The sequence below is a fragment of the Oncorhynchus mykiss genome, chromosome 21, assembly GCF_013265735.2.
Source record: "Oncorhynchus mykiss isolate Arlee chromosome 21, USDA_OmykA_1.1, whole genome shotgun sequence".
Taxonomy (NCBI): domain Eukaryota; kingdom Metazoa; phylum Chordata; class Actinopteri; order Salmoniformes; family Salmonidae; genus Oncorhynchus; species Oncorhynchus mykiss.
The window spans coordinates 54,151,574-54,171,077 of record NC_048585.1 but is presented as its reverse complement, the minus strand read 5'-3'; the positions used below and the strand labels follow the sequence as shown (position 1 = coordinate 54,171,077).

The window sequence follows — 19,504 nt, the reverse complement described above, 5'->3', positions numbered from 1 at the left end:
GTTGTTGACATGTTGTGTTGCTACCATGTTGTTGACATGTTGTGTTGCTACCATGTTGTTGACATGTTGTGTTGCTACCATGTTGTGCTACTGCCATGTTGTGTTGCTGCCATGTTGTTGACATGTTGTGTTGCAGCCATGTTGTTGACATGTTGTGTTGCTACCATGTTGTTGACATGTTGTGTTGCTACCATGTTGTTGACATGTTGTGTTGCTACCATGTTGTTGACATGTTGTGTTGCTACCATGTTGTGCTACTGCCATGTTGTGTTGCTGCCATGTTGTTGACATGTTGTGTTGCAGCCATGTTGTTGACATGTTGTGTTGCTACCATGTTGTTGACATGTTGTGTTGCTACCATGTTGTTGACATGTTGTGTTGCTACCATGTTGTTGACATGTTGTGTTGCTACCATGTTGTGCTACTGCCATGTTGTGTTGCTGCCATGTTGTTGACATGTTGTGTTGCAGCCATGTTGTTGACATGTTGTGATGCTACCATGTTGTTGACATGTTGTGTTGCTACCATGTTGTTGACATGTTGTGTTGCTACCATGTTGTTGACATGTTGTGTTGCTACCATGTTGTTGACATGTTGTGTTGCTACCATGTTGTGCTACTGCCATGGTGTGTTACTGCCATGTTGTTGACATGTTGTGTTGCTACCATGTTGTTGACATGTTGTGTTGCTACCATGTTGTTGACATGTTGTGTTGCTACCATGTTGTTGACATGTTGTGTTGCTGCCATGTTGTTGACATGTTGTGTTGCTGCCATGTTGTTGACATGTTGTGTTGCTACCATGTTGTTGACATGTTGTGTTGCTACCATGTTGTTGACATGTTGTGTTGCTACCATGTTGTGCTACTGCCATGTTGTGTTGCTGCCATGTTGTTGACATGTTGTGTTGCTACCATGTTGTTTACATGTTGTGTTTCTACCATGTTGTTGACATGTTGTGTTGCTACCATGTTGTGCTACTGCTATGTTGTGTTGCTGCCATGTTGTTGACATGTTGTGTTGCTACCATGTTGTTGACATGTTGTGTTGCTACCATGTTGTTGACATGTTGTGTTGCTACCATGTTGTTGATATGTTGTGTTGCTGCCATGTTGTTGACATGTTGTGTTGCTACCATGTTGTTGTCATATTGTGTTGCTACCATGTTGTTGTCATGTTGTGTTGCTACCATGTTGTTGTCATATTGTGTTGCTACCATGTTGTTGTCATGTTGTGTTGCTACCATGTTGTTGTCATGTGTTGCTGCCTTGCTATGTTATTATGTAGTGTTGTGTTGTCTCTCTTGTCGTGATGTGTGTTTTGTCCTATATTTATATTTGATTTTTAATCCCAGCCTCTGTCCATGCAGGAGGCCTTTTGCCTTTTGGTAGGCCGTCATTGTAAACAAGAATTTGTTCTTAACTGACTTGCCTAGTAGAAAAAGTACTAAATAGTGTGGTGCTGTGTGTAATGACCCTGAGCCATGCACAGTTTCCACTATTAGATTATTTTCCAGTGTTACTTTTCACCAAGCAACTTGTCCTCAAACATGCACACACTCACACTTGAATGCACTCACATGCACATAGAAGTGTGCGCACGCACGCACTCACATGAACATACAAGTGCACGCACGCACACACACACTCAATAAATAGAGAGATGTAGAACAACACATCCTCTCATTTTGAGGTCAGTTCAGTCTTTGGAGGATAAGGGAAGCTAAATCAGGACCATAACAGTATTTATGCCTGAAAAGGGAGTTTGAAAACATTTGTGTGTGTGTGTGTGTGTGTGTGTGTATCAGCGGAGGTTGCTGAGAGGAGAACGGCTCATAATAATGTCTGGAACGGAGCTAATGGAATGGCATCAAACACATTGAAACCACGTGTTTAATGTAATTGATACCATTCCACCTATTCTGCTCCCGCCATTACCACGAGCCCGTCCTCCCAAATGAAGGTGCCATCAACCTCGTGTGTGTGTGTGTGTGTGTGTGTGTCTAATGAGTAGCTCTTGTGGAGCTGATTAACTGTGTGTGAGTGATTATGAGATGATGTATTCAATCAACCAACACATTCACTAATCAAGAACAGAGATGACTTTCCATGACTTTCACACTAAGACCCAAATCAAATCTAACTTTATTAGTCACATGCGCTGAATACAACAGGTGGAGATCTTACCGTGAAATGCTTACTTACAAGCCCTTAACCAGCAATGCAGTTCAATAATATATATATATATATATTTCACTAGGCAAGTCAGTTAAGAACAAATTCTTATTTACAATGATGGCCTAGGAACAGTGAGTTAACTGCCTTGGGGCAGAACGACAGATTTTTACCTTGTCAGCTCGGGGATTCGATATAGCAACCTTTCGGTTACTGGCCCAACGCTCTAACCACTAGGCTACCTGCTGCCCCAAATGAAATGTAAAATATTATACAAAGTAACACAATAAAATAACAATAACCAGGCTATATACAGGGGGGTACCGGTACTGAGTCAATGTGCAGGTGTACAGGTTAGTCAAGGGCATTTGTTCATGTAGGTAGGGGTAAAGTGACTATGTATAGATAATAAACTGACAGTAGCAGCAGTGTACAAACAAATGGGGGGGCGGGTGTCAATGTAAATAGTCCAGGTGGCCATTTGATTAATCATTCATCAGTCTATTGCCCCCAAGAGCCACAGGTACAGCCTAACACTCTGGAAACTATCCTCCAAACTCCATGACAATGACATTCTAATTTGCAGTCTGTCTTGGAACATGATGGAGCCAAGATGGCGCCCGTTAAAATGTTAAAGCTCAAACAGGATTTGCCTGGCCTGTACGTCTATGGCTGTCTGTGAACTCCAACAGCCCATCCCTACTCAACAGAACCAAGGCCACACAGACAGCTAATGGGACTCTAGGGTTCACTTTTTTTCTCACAATTCACACAAATCCATTCATTATGTTGACAGATGTCACCATAAACAACTTTAGATTGTATTAACTAGGGAACATTCCTATCAAGGCAAGAGAAGGGAAAACGTGATTTATTCTCATGGGGATTGTCTAACAAAATGCATATTTCAGACTGAGGTAAATGATAATACGTTACAGTATGATAGAGTATGTGATACATGTATTACAGTATGATGCAGTATTACAGTATGATAGAGTATATGATGCAGTATTACAGTATGGTGCAGTACATGATGCAGTATTACAGTATGATGCAGTATTACAGTATGATAGAGTATATGATACAGTATTACAGTATGATGCAGTATTACAGTATGATAGAGTATATGATACAGTATTACAGTATGATACAGTATATGATGCAGCATATGATGCAGTATTACAGTATGATGCAGTATTACAGTATGATAGAGTATATGATGCAGTATTACAGTATGATGCAGTATTACAGTATGATAGAGTATATGATGCAGTATTACAGTATGGTGCATTACATGATGCAGTGTTACAGTATGATGCAGTAGATGATGCAGTATTACAGTATGATAGAGTATATTATACAGTATTACAGTATAATGCAGTACATGATGCAGCATATGATGCAGTATTACAGTATGATGCAGTATATGATGCAGTATTACAGTTTGATGCAGTATTTGATGTCACATTACAAAATGATGCAGTATATCATTCAGTTTTACAGTATGATGCAGAATATGATGCAGTATTACAGTATGATGCAGTATATGATGCAGTATTACAGTATGATGCGGTAAATAATGCAGTATTACAGGATGATATAGTATATTATGCAGTATTACAGTATGATGCAGTGTTACAATATGATGCAGTATGTGATTCAGTATTACAGTATGATGCAGAATATGTCGCAGTATTACAGTATGATGCAGTATATAATGCAGTATTACAGTATGATAGATTATATTATGCAGTATTACAGTATGATGCAGAATATGAGGCAGTGTTACAGTATGATGCCGGATTACAGTATAATGCTGTAGATATGTGGAATTATTACCATACTAACAGACTCAGATCATTTCCAGATGTGTAAGTCCATTATGAGTTCAGGTCTATCTTTATTTAGTTATAATGATGGAAACTGTCATAAATCAGCATTGTAATTGGAATGTCTGACAAGCATCTTTCATTTTGAAATGGATGCATAGTCTATTTCAAAGCCAAATTCCTCTGGGATACAGATAATAGGGAAAAGGCCATTGTTAGAGCACATACTGTCATTTGGGTGGAAGGGAATGCATAGAAAGACACATCATTTATGTAGAAATACACATGTGATGTAATGAAAATAGAATGTGCTGTACAGGCATAATAGAATTCCCTGAGGCAAGGCTGTCACAATTGTAACATGCACATCGTTGCCATGTTCTCAAGATATTGTCACGTTGTAAATTGAAAGGTGACGAGCGCAGGAATACGTAACATAGGGTTTTATTTACTCTAGCCAATCAAAAGAGCGAAGTGTATAAACCTCTAAATAATACACGGAACGAGACCCGTAAAGAAAGTGCACAATGGGCCCAGCGTCGTCCGGGTCAGGGAGGGTTTGGCCGGTAGGGATATCCTTGTCTCATTGCGCACTAACGACTCCTGTGGCGGGCCGGGGGCAGTGCGCGCTAACCAGGGTTGGCAGGTGCACGGTGTTTCCTCCGACACATTGGTGCGACTGGCTTCCGGGTTGGATGTGCGCTGTGTTAAGAAGCAGTGCGGCTTGGGTTGGGTTGTGTATCGGAGGACGTATGACTTTCAACCTTCGTATCTACCGAGCCCGTACGGAAGTTGTAGTGATGAGACAAGATAGTAGCTACTAAACAATTGGATACCACGAAATTGGGGAGAAAAGGGGGTAAAATAAAAAAAGAAGAAGAAGAAGAATTTTTAAAAGTGCACAATAACACATAGCATGGAAGCCGATACAGCAGAACAGGTGCTCACACGACCAACGGACATGGTAACAATAACCTACAAGGAACAGGGAACAGAGGGCACATGCATAAATGACTAATCAGGGGGAATGGGAACCAGGTGTGCATGAGACAAGACAGTCCGGGGTTGGTGGTAATGAATCCAGTTCAGTGACACATAGAAGGCCAGTCACTAAAATCTTTTCACTGAAGAGTAACATGATATCCTTTCAACCTGATATAATTAAATATGTTTTTTAAACCCCATATTTGTAGCCATACTAAAAACGTTTCTCTCACCAAACTCATTAGGGGTATGCAAGGTAACATCAATTCCGTTTGGTCTGGATTATTTTTTTAAATCACTATTCCACTTTTTTAGTCTGGGAACAGGGAACATTGGCGATATACTGCTATTCAATACCTAGGTGTCAGATCGTGATCTTGTTCCCATTTTTTTCCCCAAGTTTAATTTTCAGTTTCTTGTTGGAAAAGTCTTTCCAGTGGGCACAGACGTCAATTCAATGTTTATTCCACATTGGTTCAACGTCATTTCATTGAAACGACGTGGAGACAACTTTTATTCAACCAGTGTGTGTCTAGTGGGTTGATGATGCTGTAGATTGCGCTTATAATGAGGATGATGCTCATCTTTATAGCAGTAAGTGAATTCCCCCAGCAATTATTTCAATTTAGTAATGTATTCCGTTTCTCCCGTACCCATGAGTCATTCTGAAGCGCCGTGACACACTGCAATGGGAGAAGAATTACATGTTACTACAGCTGAAGGTGCAGGGCTACTGACAAATCCGGAACACTACACAGAGCTATTCTGCTTGGAACCTGCATATTCTGCAAAATGCTCATCATTAAGCTAAGAGGTATGTGTGTGTGTGTGTGTGTGTGTATGTGTGTGTGTGTGTGTGTGTGCGTGCGTGCGTGCGTGTGTGTGTGTGTGTGAGACACTGAAAGGCCATGCAAATGTATTCAAATTATTCTTGCAGAGTGGCTCCCACTTATAATTTATCCTCTAAGGAGGTGTTGCAGCATTTACAAAATCAGTCAAGAAAAACTTGTTTTTTCCCTGGTCTGTTTTCCTAAGCAGGACACACACAGGCACACACACACACTTGCATGCACTCACAACCACCCACCCACTCAGCCACCCACACGTAAACACACACATACATACATACACATGCACGCAGGGAAGCAGGCAGACACTCTTCAAATAGGTCAGAGATAGTTAGAATGGCCGTGCAATAACTCTTTCTCAGTTCAAAACCTTTGGAAAAAATAGGGTAAACTTCTCTCGCACCTTAATGTCATGGCTCAGAAGGAGAGAAAAAGACTGAGGCGAACCATGATTGATATTGCTCTGCAAATGGAAATGTGCTCTTTCAGAGTGAGTGTGCTTCCAGCGGCTCAGGAAATTACTTTTGTTGTTGTTGTTGTTGTTGTTTGGAACTACTTAGTGCCCCCCCCCAGTCTTCCACTGTAAAAACACAGTTCCATGGAACAGAGGACAGTTTTACAACAGCGGGTACCGGGTTCTGGAAGAACATTGAAACAGACCAGGCCCCTCGGCTGCTTCACACAGACAGACAGAGGCAGTAGGTCATTTTTGTTCTGTTAGACAAAGCCTTCGCCTTGGACTGCAAACCTATTTTTTTCTCTTCCAATTTCATTTCCTCCCAGTGACCATGTGCTGATGTTCTACAGAGATGGTTCTGTGTTTTGTCAAATATGGAGAGGCAGCATAGACTAGCCATTACATCCCAGACCCCTTTTAAATAAAGGTTAAGTCAAATAAAATAACTACTTTGCCTGTCTGCACATAAACTGACCTGCATGGAGAGAGGTACTCTAATCTAAGCAGGTCCGGTATTTCTAAGGAGATACTTCTCACATTATTCAGCACGTGTAAGTAATGCATGTCAGAGGGGTAGACCTGTTATGTACCTAGCTAACAACCCAACAACTCGAACCTAGGCCACCAGCACCAATGACGAACGCCATAAACACTGTCCCAATAAGGGATTTCTCTAGGGCATTGCTTATCGGGCCAGTATAGTTAGGCCCTGTCCAGGATAAACTATTAACCCTCCTCCCTAGGCATTCGTGTAGATCTGAGATAGCTGGATAGGCGTAAGCAATAAGGTGAATGCACTTTGAAGTAAATCTCAGCTCTGTTAAAGGTACACTCAAGAAAAACTTTTACTGATTATAGTGATTCAGGAGTGTCATTATTAAAACAGGTTAATATGTTAATATGCCAATGAATATTCGGAGAACGTGGCAAGCCTGTTCTGTGTATGACTGATGTGACGTTGATGGAATGTCCTCCGAAACCTCAGAAAACTGGACGCAGGAATGTTCCTGCAACGTCCTCCCAAAAAATGTGTCTGGAACATTAATGTTGTGACCACATTCTAGATAACCACATTCTAGATAAGTTCTTCTTGACATTAACGGAACGTTCTCCGAACTTTAACACCAAAACATGCGGAAAAGTTTATCCGAAGGTTTTCGCTAAAATAGATTGAATATTCCCCTAACTAAAGGAAAACTGGACACTACGTGTAACAGTGTAACGTTACGTGTAACATTACGGGTAACAGTACAGAAACGTTCTCTCTACCTAGATTTGTTAGCTGGGTAGCTGTGATATTTGAAGGGCCTTGCTATATGAAACATGACATTTTACAGAACAAAACATCCCACAGAGTTTACATACATGTAAACATAAGAAGCATATCAATAATTGTATGAGTTCTTTATTAAACATATTATAAACTGGGTGGTTCTAGTCCTGAATGCTGATTGGCTGAAAGCCATGGTAAATCAAATCAAATCAAATCAAATCAAATTTTATTTGTCACATACACATGGTTAGCAGATGTTAATGCGAGTGTAGTGAAATGCTTGTGCTTCTAGTTCCGACAATGCAGTAATAACAAGTAATCTAACTAACAATTCCAAAACTACTGTCTTGTACACAGTGTAAGGGGATAAAGAATATGTACATAAGGATATATGAATGAGTGATGGTACAGAGCAGCATAGGCAAGATACAGTAGATGGTATCGGGTACAGTATGTACAAATGAGATGAGTATGTAAACAAAGTGGCATAGTATAGTATAAAGTGGCTAGTGATACATGTATTACATAAGGATACCGTCGATGATATAGAGTACAGTATATACGTATGCATATGAGATGAATAATGTAGGGTAAGTAACATTTATATAAGGTAGCATTGTTTAAAGTGGCTAGTGATATATTTACATCATTTCCCATCAATTCCCATTATTAAAGTGGCTGGAGTTGAGTCAGTGTCAGTGTGTTGGCAGCAGCCACTCAGTGTTAGTGGTGGCTGTTTAACAGTCTGATGGCCTTGAGATAGAAGCTGTTTTTCAGTCTCTCGGTCCCAGCTTTGATGCACCTGTACTGACCTCGCCTTCTGGATGATAGCGGGGTGAACAGGCAGTGGCTCGGGTGGTTGATGTCCTTGATGATCTTTATGGCCTTCCTGTGACATCGGGTGGTGTAGGTGTCCTGGAGGGCAGGTAGTTTGCCCCCGGTGATGCGTTGTGCAGACCTCACTACCCTCTGGAGAGCCTTACGGTTGAGGGCGGTGCAGTTGCCATACCAGGCGGTGATACAGCCCGCCAGGATGCTCTCGATTGTGCATCTGTAGAAGTTTGTGAGTGCTTTTGGTGACAAGCCGAATTTCTTCAGCCTCCTGAGGTTGAAGAGGCGCTGCTGCGCCTTCTTCACGATGCTGTCTGTGTGAGTGGACCAATTCAGTTTGTCTGTGATGTGTATGCCGAGGAACTTAAAACTTGCTACCCTCTCCACTACTGTTCCATCGATGTGGATAGGGGGGTGTTCCCTCTGCTGTTTCCTGAAGTCCACAATCATCTCCTTAGTTTTGTTGACGTTGAGTGTGAGGTTGTTTTCCTGACACCACACTCCGAGGGCCCTCACCTCCTCCCTGTAGGCCGTCTCATCGTTGTTGGTAATCAAGCCTACCACTGTTGTGTCGTCCGCAAACTTGATGATTGAGTTGGAGGCGTGCGTGGCCACGCAGTCGTGGGTGAACAGGGAGTACAGGAGAGGGCTCAGAACGCAACCTTGTGGGGCCCCAGTGTTGAGGATCAGCGGGGAGGAGATGTTGTTGCCTACCCTCACCACCTGGGGGCGGCCCGTCAGGAAGTCCAGTACCCAGTTGCACAGGGCGGGGTCGAGACCCAGGGTCTCGAGCTTGATGACGACGAGCTTGATGACGACGATCAGACCGTATACCACAGGGTATAACAAAACATTTAGTTGTACCGTTGTAATTACATTGGTAACCAGTTTATAATAGCAATAAGGCACCTCAGGGTTTGGTGGTATATACCACGGCTAAGGGCTGTATTCAGGCAACCCATGTTGCGTCGTGCATAAGAATAAGAATCAAATCAAACTTTGTCACATGCGCCGAAGTGTAGACCTTACCGTGAAAAGCTTACTTACAAGCCCTTAACCAACAGTGCAGTTCAAGAAGAGTTAAGAAATATTTAACAAATAAACTAAAGTAAAAAATAAAAAATAATAAAAAGTAACACAATAACATAACAATAACGAGGCTATATACAGGGGGTACCAGTACCGAGTCAGTGTCCGGGGGTACAGGTTATGTCATTTGTACATGTAGGTAGGGGTGAAGTGACTATGCATAGATAATAATCAGTGAGTAGCAGCAGTGTACAAAACAAATGGAGGGGGGTCAATGTAATAGTCCGGTGGCCATTTGATTAATTGTTCACCAGTCTTATGGCTTGGGGGTAGACGCTGTTAAGGAGCCTTTTGGTTCTAGACTTGGCACTCCGGTACCACTTGCCGTGTGGTATCAGAGAAAACAGTCTATGACTTGGGTGACTGGAGTCTCTGACAATTTTATGGGCTTTCCTCTGACACCGCCTATTATATAGGTCCTGGATTCCAGGAAGCTTGGCCCCAGTGATGTTCTGGGCCATACGCACTACCCTCCGTAGCGCCTTACGGTCAGATGTCGAGCAGTTGCCATACCAGGCAGTGATGTAACCCGTCAGGATGCTCTCGATGGTGCAGCTGTAAAACGTTTTGAGGATCTGGGGACCCATGCCAAATCTTTTCAGTCTTCTGAGGGGGAAAAGGTTTTGTCATGCCATCTTCACAACTTTCTTGGTGTGTTGGGACAATGATATGGACACCAAGGAACTTGAAACTCTCGTCCCGCTCCACTACAGCCCCGTTGATGTTAGTGGGGGCCTGTTCGGCCCACCTTTTCCTGTAGTCCACGATCAGCTCATTTGTCTTGCTCACATTGAGGGAGAGGTTGTTGTCCTGGCACCACACCGCCAGTTCTCAGACCTCCTCCCTATAGGCTGTCTCTTTGTTGTCAGGCCTACCACTGTTGTGTCATCAGCAAACTTAATGATGGTGTTGGAGTTGTTTGGCCACGCAGTCGTGGGTGAACAAGGAGTACAGGAGGGGACTAATTACACACACCTGAGGGGCCCCAGTGTTGAAGATCAGCTTGGCAGACGTGTTGTTGCCTCCCCTTACCACCTGGGCCTAGCCAGTCAGGAAGTCCAGGATCCAGTTACAGAGTGAGATTTAGTCCCAGGGTCCTTAGCTTAGTGATGAGCTTCGTAGGCACTATGGTGTTGAACGCTGAGCTGTAGTCAATGAACAGCATTCTCACATAGGTGTTCCTTTGTCCAGGTGGGAAAGGGCAGTGTGGAGTGCGATTGAGATTGCATCATCTGTGGATCTGTTGGTGCAGTATGCTAATTGGAGTGGGTCTAGGGTATCCGGGAGGATGCTGTTGACATGAGCCATGACCAGCCTTTCAAAGGTCTTCATGGCTACCGACGTGAGTGCTGTGGGGCAGTAATAATTTAGGCAGGTTCCCTTTGCTTCCTTGGGCACAGCGACTATGGTGGTCTGCTAGAAACATGTTGGTATTACAGACTCAGTCAGGGAGAGGTTGAAAATGTCAGTGAAGACACTTGCCAGTTGGTCCACGCATGCTTTGAGTACATGTCCTTGTAATCCATTTGGTTTTGTGAATGTTGACCTGTTTAAAGGTCTTGCTCACATCGGCTACCGAGAGCGTTATCACACAGTCATCCAGAACAGCTGGTGCTCTCGTGCATGCTTCCGTGTTGCTTGCCTCGAAGCAATCATAAAAGTAATTTAGCTCGTCTGGAAGGCTCGGGTCATTGGGCAGCTCGAGTCTGGGTTTTGCTTTGTAGTCCATGATTGTTTTTAAGCCCTGCCGCATCTGAGGAGCGTCAGAGCCGGTGTAGTAGGATTCAATCTTAATCCTGCATTGACACTTTGCTTGTTTGATGGTTCATCTGAGGGCATAGCGTAATTTCTTATAAGCGTTCGGAATAGTGTTCCGCTCCTCGAAAGGGGCAGGTCTTGCCTTTAGCTCGATGTGGATGTTGCCTGTAACCCATGGCTTCTGGTTGGGATATGTACGTATGGTCACTGTGAGGACGACTTCGTCAATGCACTTATTGATGAAGCCGATAACTGAGGTGGTATACTCCTCAATGCCATTGGATGAATCCCGGAACATATTCCAGTCAGTGCTAGCAAAACAGTCCTGTTGCATTCGCGTCATCTGACCACTTCCATATTGAGTGAGTCACGGGTACTTCCTGCTTTAGTTTTTGCTTGTACGCAGAAACAAGGAGGAAAGAATTATGGTCAGATTTGCCAAATGGAGGGGAGCTTTGTATGCATCTTTGTGTGTGGAGTAAAGGTGGTCTAGAGTTTTTTTTTCCTCTGGTTGCACATGTAAAAATTTGGTATAACTGATTTAAGTTTCCCGCATTAAAGTCCCCGGCCACTAGGAGCGCCACTTCTGGGTGAACATTTTCTTGTTTGCTTATGGCCTTATAGAGTTGGTTGAGAGCGGTCTTAGTGCCAGCATCAACTGTGGTGGTAAATAGACGGCTACGAATAATATAAATGAGAAATCTCTTGATAGATAGTGTGATCTACAGCTTATCATAAGGTACTCTACTTCAGGCGAGCAATACCTCGAGATTTCTTTAATGTTAGAACAGCCCATAGCTGTGATATATTGGCCATATATCACACCTCCCCGGGCCTTATTGCTTAAATAGTATTTTCTAGACAATACATTTTGTCTGATTATGATAAAGACAACTTAAAAACATCTTTACAGTAAAGTGTGTCAGTGTTTTTACACTGAGGTATATTTGAGTCGCCATTTAGAACAAGAGAATCTAGGCCATCTTTACCAACTATGTGTCACAGCCGTAAAGTAAAGCCCCTCGATGTTTCAGACACATGTTTATGTGTGTGTGTGTGTGTGTGTGATAGAGAGTGATCGAGTGAGCGTGAGAGTGAGAGAGACAGAGACAGAGAGAGAGAGAGAGAAAGAGAGAGAGAGAGAAAGAGGGGGGGGGTGTATAAACTGTTTATGCATTAGATTGTGCTAACCCATGCTACTGCCCATCGTGGTTAAGAAGTAGGATTGTTTTGACTTGACAGCAGTGTGTGTGGTGCACTGCAGTCAGCATGGCTTTCATGATGGGAATGTACTGCGTGTGGAAAGTTTTACCCCAGTGCGGATATCTCTCAGAGTACAACTGAAGGCCACATTTACAACAGTGTGAGTGCTATTTAAGCTAGAGCAGGGAATTATATGGTGGAGAGGGCTGTGTTGTTTGACTTAGAGGCTGTGCCAGCACAGTCCAACTTCTCCTTGTTTATGTTCGTTTATTTAACCTTTATTTAACTATGCAAGTCAGTTAAGAACACATTCTTATTTACAATGACGGCCTACCCCGGGCCAAACCTGGACGATGCTGGGCCAATTGTGCGCCGCCCTATGGGACTCCCAATCACGGCCAGTTGTGACACAACCTTGTCTGCTGAGTGATTACACAAGGACACAGCGTCCCTGTGGAGGACATACACACACAAGAATGAACACACACAAGTGTGCACGCCCACACACACACACCTATACATGCACACACACACAGCTATACACCCACACACACACACACACACACACCTATACATGCACAAACACACATATAAACTTCCGCCACTACTGCAACCAGCCTCCAGGCTTTCAAGTATGCTTTAATGGTCCATCCAGCTGAGTAAAGAATCTTTAAAGCATCAACCCACAACGATGTAAGCTTGTGCTCTGTTTGCTAGAAAGACTGAAACCTGACATGTCCAGTCTTGACCAGCTCAGGTTGAAACCCACTGTGGGAACATCTGGAAGAAAGCCTGTGGCTGACCCCTGTGTGTGTGTGTGTGTGTGTGTGTGTGTGTGTGTGTGTGTGTGTGTGTTTAACTATTCTTGTGGGGACCAGCACATGAAGAGTAAACGACCAAAAATGTCACCACCTGGGAAGATTTTGTTAGTCCACACAAGGTCAAATGCTATTTCTAGGTGGTTTAGGGTTAAGGTTATAATTAGTGTTTAGGGTTAGGAGCTAGGGTTAGTTTTAGGGTTAGGGTCAGGAGCTAAGGTTTCGGGTTAGGGTTCAGGTTCAGGTTTTTGGATTAAGGTTAGGGTAACGGTAAGAGTACGGGTTAGGGTTAGGGTTAGTGTGTGTGGGTGCATATGCATCCATGCTGATAGACTAGAAGCCTTAAGAGGCTTAATGTACTGCACTGTCCAGATTCTCTAGTAGGAAGCCAGGGAGCTCCCATATGCCTGAGGGCAGGTCCTGTGTCCTCAGGGGGAAAAGAGAAACCATCTGTTGGGTAAGATAACACCACAGTATCAGCAGGGTCCCACCAGACACACAGGATCTAGAGTGTCTGGGGCAAGGCAATGGATAGTCCATTACTATTTGTCAAATAGGGGGGGGGGGGTTAATGGAGTATGTTTCAGTGATTGAGGGATTGTGACTTGGCGGTCCGTACTCATGAAGCGACTCAGAGTAACAGTGCTACGCTGTGAAGCTTTATGACTACAGACCAGCAACTTTGAATACGAAAAAAAACTAGAAGATAACCAGCGGTCGATTCACACTCTGCATTCCCTCAAAGTAAAATGCGTCCTTGTAGGTGATATTGATTGATGTTCCCTTGTATTAGCACTCACCAAAACCCAATCACACACTTGTGCCCCATCTGAGGCAAGTCAAGTTCATTGGAGTGTACGGAAGGAGCCGTAGCTCGTGTTGTATGTTAAATAGTCCCATGTATTCATGAGAACAATCAAACATGAAAATGTGAATCTATTTGAATGACAATTATGCCTAAATTATGTTCAGCTGACTTCTGGAGCACCTAAGAATTACTTAACTCACAAATGTGAAAAATATCTGCCATGCTGGATATGCAAAAAAATATTATTGCCATTTATTACCCTTGAGGTAAGCCCATATCTACTTTTCTGTCAAATACGCAAACAGACCACAACAAATATAGCATGGAAAATATAGTTCATGTAGAATTTAGAGAGAGAGACTAGGAGGGGTGCGATGTTGCTGAACAAAGGCAATTCAAGTCTTGCCGAAGTCTACCCGCACGCGCTCACAATGTAGGAAGCGCTCCCTGAAAACAGAAGACTACTACCACACACACTGCTTACCAGTGACTGATATTATTTGCTTCCATCTTCGGAGTGTTGATGGTAATCTGATTAATTGGGGGGATTTGGGTTTTGAGCATGGAGGGCTGCTATCCCCCAGAAAGTGAAAGGATGGAAGCGTGGCTTGATGACCATTTGGAGTTCGCTCATTCCTACGTTGTCAGGAAGGCTACAAGGTAAGCGCGGGGAGAGACTGAAGTCGTAAAAGTGATTCATTGTATTTACGAAACAGGGATAGCTCTGTTTACGACACATCATCGCCGTGCATTCTATTTTAAGCCATTTGCGCGATAATGAATGTGTCCCGTGCATTGAAAGGCACTGGCAGCCTATTTTACCTGCGTGGGTTGTTTGTTTCAACGTAAAATAACATGCTAGCCTACTGTACAAGGTTGGAGAGTTTAACTGCGATATGACACGCTATATTGTAGCCTTTTATGGTATTACGCGCAATGTCCAGCTGTATCCAGCGTCTCTCCACAGCAATTTATTGACATTTATTAATGCGCCGCACAATCGTCTTTACAATCAGTAACCATTCACCAAAATAGCAAGATAATTCAGAGCAGAAGTTAAACCATTAACCTTTATTGGGGTGATTCCTTTCCATTGTGTTCCAAACGCGCACCGTGAATGAAAAGTTATCCAAAATGCTTTTTGTTATTGGGTCGTTCCACCTCAAAAAGCACAACCCATCGAGCATAGACGTCAATTCAACATCTATTCCACGTTCAATGTAATTTAATTGAAATTATGTGGAAACAACGTTGATTCAGCCAGTGTGTGCCTAGTGGGAAGAATGACAATTTTCGACACCCATCATCTCAGATTGTTCTGAAACCGTTTCGGTAGTTAGTAAGAGATATGATTAGCATTCCTGAAACATTATTATGTTGAAATATTATTTGATCTCTGATAAATTAAGCTAATTGAAAAGCTAAGCACCTAAACTGGCCATGTTAATTTATAGGATTCAGATAATATTCAATAAATATAGTAACCAACATCTGATTTGGACCAAACTTCTTCCTTCCAATGAGTAAGACATGAAGGAATATTTGTGTTGTTGTCAGATGCCACCCATCCCATGCCAATCCTCCTCAACAACCACCGTACTGTATCAGTTATTTATGGTTGACAAGTTATATGAAGCTTCGGCTTGGATTATTGCTTCGCCATACCATGTAATGTAATCCCTGTGAATCTGTCGATTTGTTTTCATCCCCTGTTCTCTTGGATTATTGCTTCGCCATACCATATAATGTAATCCCTGTGAATCTGTCGATTTGTTTTCATCCCCTGTTCAGTGAAATGAATCCTTGAAATCGCTTGCATTATTTACCGTAAAATATTTTGGAAGTACCTAGTTTTGACCACTAGATGCTGCTACTGCCACCACGCTCTTTTTTTTAATCCATTTTGCTGATCTCTTGTTTATTAAATATATCACAACATTTACTTTGCAACTTTGGTTAGAAAACCAGTAGATTTGGCTCATGAAAACAAATTGTGTCGTCATTCTCACAATTTCTCCATGAAAGCAATGCAGTTTGTCCTTCTCTTATCAACCTAATGTTTCAACCCAACTCTCCTTGAATAGTTCAAGTGGCAACTCTCTGTGGAGGGCTATCCCTATGGTGCAATTCTCATATGAAGACTTTTCCCAAAGACCCAAAACACTGATGGAGAAATGAACTAGGGATTAAAATGTTTTGACAACACTAAAATAATTCAATACCATCGCAAAACACTATATAATATATGTTTGGGACTTTTACCTTTATTTAACTAGGCAAGAACAAATTCTTATTTTCAATGACGGTCTAGAAACAGTGGGTTAACCTCCTTGTTCAGGGGCAGAATGACAGATTTTTACTTTGTCAGCTCGGGGATTCAATCTTGCAACCTTTTGGTTACTAGTCCAACACTCTAACCACTAGGCTACCTGTCACACCATTGAAGAGCATTAGAGACCATAACATTGAAACCATTAATTCTGCTGTAGCCTAATGGTTTGCTTGTTCACCAGGAATGGTCTAATAGTTTTATTATAATAATAATAAAAAAATAAACCACACAATTATTTTATTTTTTTCTTCTCCCCACTTTCGATCTTGTCTCATCGCCTCAACTCTCCAACGGGCTCGGGAGGCGAAGGTCGAGTCATGTGTCCTCCAAAACATGACCCGCTTCTTAATTAACACCCGCCCGCTTAACCCGGAAGCCAGCCGAACCAATGTGTCGGAGGAAACACTGTTCACCCGACAACCAAGGTCAGCCTGCAGGCGCCCGGCCGGCCACAAGGAGTCGCTAGAGCACGATGAGCCAAGTACATTTCTCCCAAATAATTTATTTTTTTATTTTTTATTTTACCTTTATTTAACCAGGTAGGCAAGTTGAGAACAAGTTCTCATTTACAATTGCGACCTGGCCAAGATAAAGCAAAGCAGTTTGACAGATACAACAACACAGAGTTACACATGGAGTAAAACAAACATACAGTCAATAATAAAGTATAAACAAGTCTATATACAATGTGAGCAAATGAGGTGAGAAGGGAGGTAAAGGCAAAAAAGGCCTTGGTGGCAAGGTAAATACAATATAGCAAGTAAAACACTGGAATGGTAGTTTTGCAATGGAAGAATGTGCAAAGTAGAAAAAAAAAAAAATAAAAAAAAATAAATAAAAATAAAAAAATAATGGGGTGCAAAGGAGCAAAATAAATAAATAAATTAAATACAGTTGGGAAAGAGGTAGTTGATAGGGCTAAATTATAGGTGGGCTATGTACAGGTGCAGTAATCTGTGAGCTGCTCTGACAGTTGGTGCTTAAAGCTAGTGAGGGAGATAAGTGTTTCCAGTTTCAGAGATTTTTGTAGTTCGTTCCAGTCATTGGCAGCAGAGAACTGGAAAGAGAGACGGCCAAAGAAAGAATTGAATAATGTTTCAGGAATGCCAATCTTGCCTATTTCTAACTATAGAAACGATCTCAGAACAGTCTGAGATAGAGGGTGACATGGAACAAATCTATTTTCAGAGTTTTGGAATAGATACTATTGAAATTATTCATTGTTTTGTCTTTATTATAATATAAAGGGTTTATTACATGTTTTGAAATATTGCAGTGCCTCGTGTTACTGTAATTTACTCAGATTACGAAACCTAGAAGGACAATTTGTTGACAAAATATATATATATATATATATGTTTATTAATTTATGAAATTATGAAAAATATTAATAACATAATTTCATAAATTAATAAACACACCTTGTTTTTAAATGGCAAACATCCGGTGTTTCTATGTCAAACTGTTTTGTTATATTTCAGTCTTCTGTGATGTATATAAAGTGTAATATTAGGATGCAAACTCAAAATTTAATACATTTCAACTCTTTATCTGACATGGTACAGGTGTCTTCTTGTGTGTGAGGGTTTTATACTTTTGTTTCAAAGTAGATTTGTTTCAGACAACCAATAAATACTGTGTGAGCCTGATTTAGCCCACTGCAGTAAAATGTTACTGAGGTGCTGACCTGTTGCACCCTCGACAACCACTGTGTTATTATTATTATTATTATTTGACCCTGCTGGTCATCTATGAACATTTGAACATCTTGGCCATGTTCTTTATAATCTCCACCCGGCACAGCCAGAAGAGGACTGGCCACCCCTCAGAGCCTGGTTCCTCTCTACCCGGTACAGCCAGAAGAGGACTGGCCACCCCTCATAGCCTGGTTCCTCTCTACCCGGCACAGCCAGAAGAGGACTGGCCACCCCTTATAGCCTGGTTCCTCTCTAGGTTTCTTCCTAGGTTCGGGCCTTTCTAGGGAGTTTTTCTTAGCCACCGTGCTTCTACACCTGCATTGTTTGGGGTTTTAGGCTGGGTTTCTGTACAGCACTTTGTGACATCAGCTGATGTAAGAAGGGCTTTATAAATACATTTGATTGATTGATTGATTGATTAATGACATAAAGTCAGTAATCAGTCATTATTTACAATATTTTATCTCACAGGAGCACACTATAAATTCCTGGGTAAGATTCAGGTAAATAGTCTAGTGGTTAAGAGCATTGGGCCAGTAACCAAACGGTTGCTGGTTCTAATCCCTGAGCCATAGTACGTCGATGTGCCCTTAATAAGCAAGGCACTTAACCCTAATTGGATAAGAGTGTCTGCTAAATTACTCAAATATAATGTCAGTAGCAAACCAGCAGCTTTACTGTCGTCTTGGATATATTCTGGGCATATAGTGAGGGAGGTACCTTGGAACCACAACTATCAGTCCTAGTTTATCATAGGGGAGTAGGTTATGACTTATAAAGGGCACAGGTAGGTGGAACCTTCATTGGAGAGGACGGGCTCAAAGTAATGGCTGGAACGGAATGAATGGAATGGCATGGAACACATCAAACACATGGTTTCCATGTGATTGATACCATTCTATTGACCACTGTTCCAGCCATTACTATGAGCCTTCATCCCCTCAGCAGCCTCCTGTGATTTAGGGCTACTTATTTGCATTCAAGTCTAGCCAGAATAAGTGTGCCTGTCATTGTTTATTTTACATTTAATTTGTATAATTTACATGTACCTTTCAGGCCCGTGAAAAGGTCAGACATATTTCTCAGACAAAAGAAAGTGGAGAGATGTATTATTTTGTGTATCCACAGTATTTTCCGCTTCCTAATTCCTAACCACACTATGTAAGAAAACATTATTTGATTGGCACTTCAAAAAATGAGAAGATCAGATGCTTAGGGCTGAAACTCAGATCTCTGACAGCTATTGATTTAGCAGTAAGGACACGTTAGGGCTGCTCTATATGGGATTGTCACTAGGGGGTCACATGCACACACACTCGCACACACACATAACACACACACACACACACACATTTTGCCATATCTTATGCAAAATGTGTGTGGCTAGACTTGAATGCAAATAAT

General features: G+C 42.1%; 1 protein-coding gene across 4 annotated transcripts in view; it reads left to right on the top strand.

Moving 5' to 3' along the window:
* The window catches only part of LOC110500730 (cGMP-specific 3',5'-cyclic phosphodiesterase), a 111,534-nt gene that overhangs the window by 13,575 nt on the left and 78,455 nt on the right, over positions 1-19,504 (top strand). For 2 of the 4 annotated variants that reach the window (XM_036958212.1, XM_036958211.1), the window contains exon 1: positions 14,465-14,731. The exons of 1 other annotated variant lie outside the window; for it this stretch is intronic. In XM_036958212.1, the coding sequence (XP_036814107.1) occupies positions 14,634-14,731 (98 nt within the window). In that variant the 5' untranslated portion in view covers positions 14,465-14,633. Of the gene's footprint in view, positions 1-14,462; positions 14,732-19,504 lie in introns of those variants that run through there. One more of the 4 variants, XR_005038647.1, reaches the window with a different exon arrangement.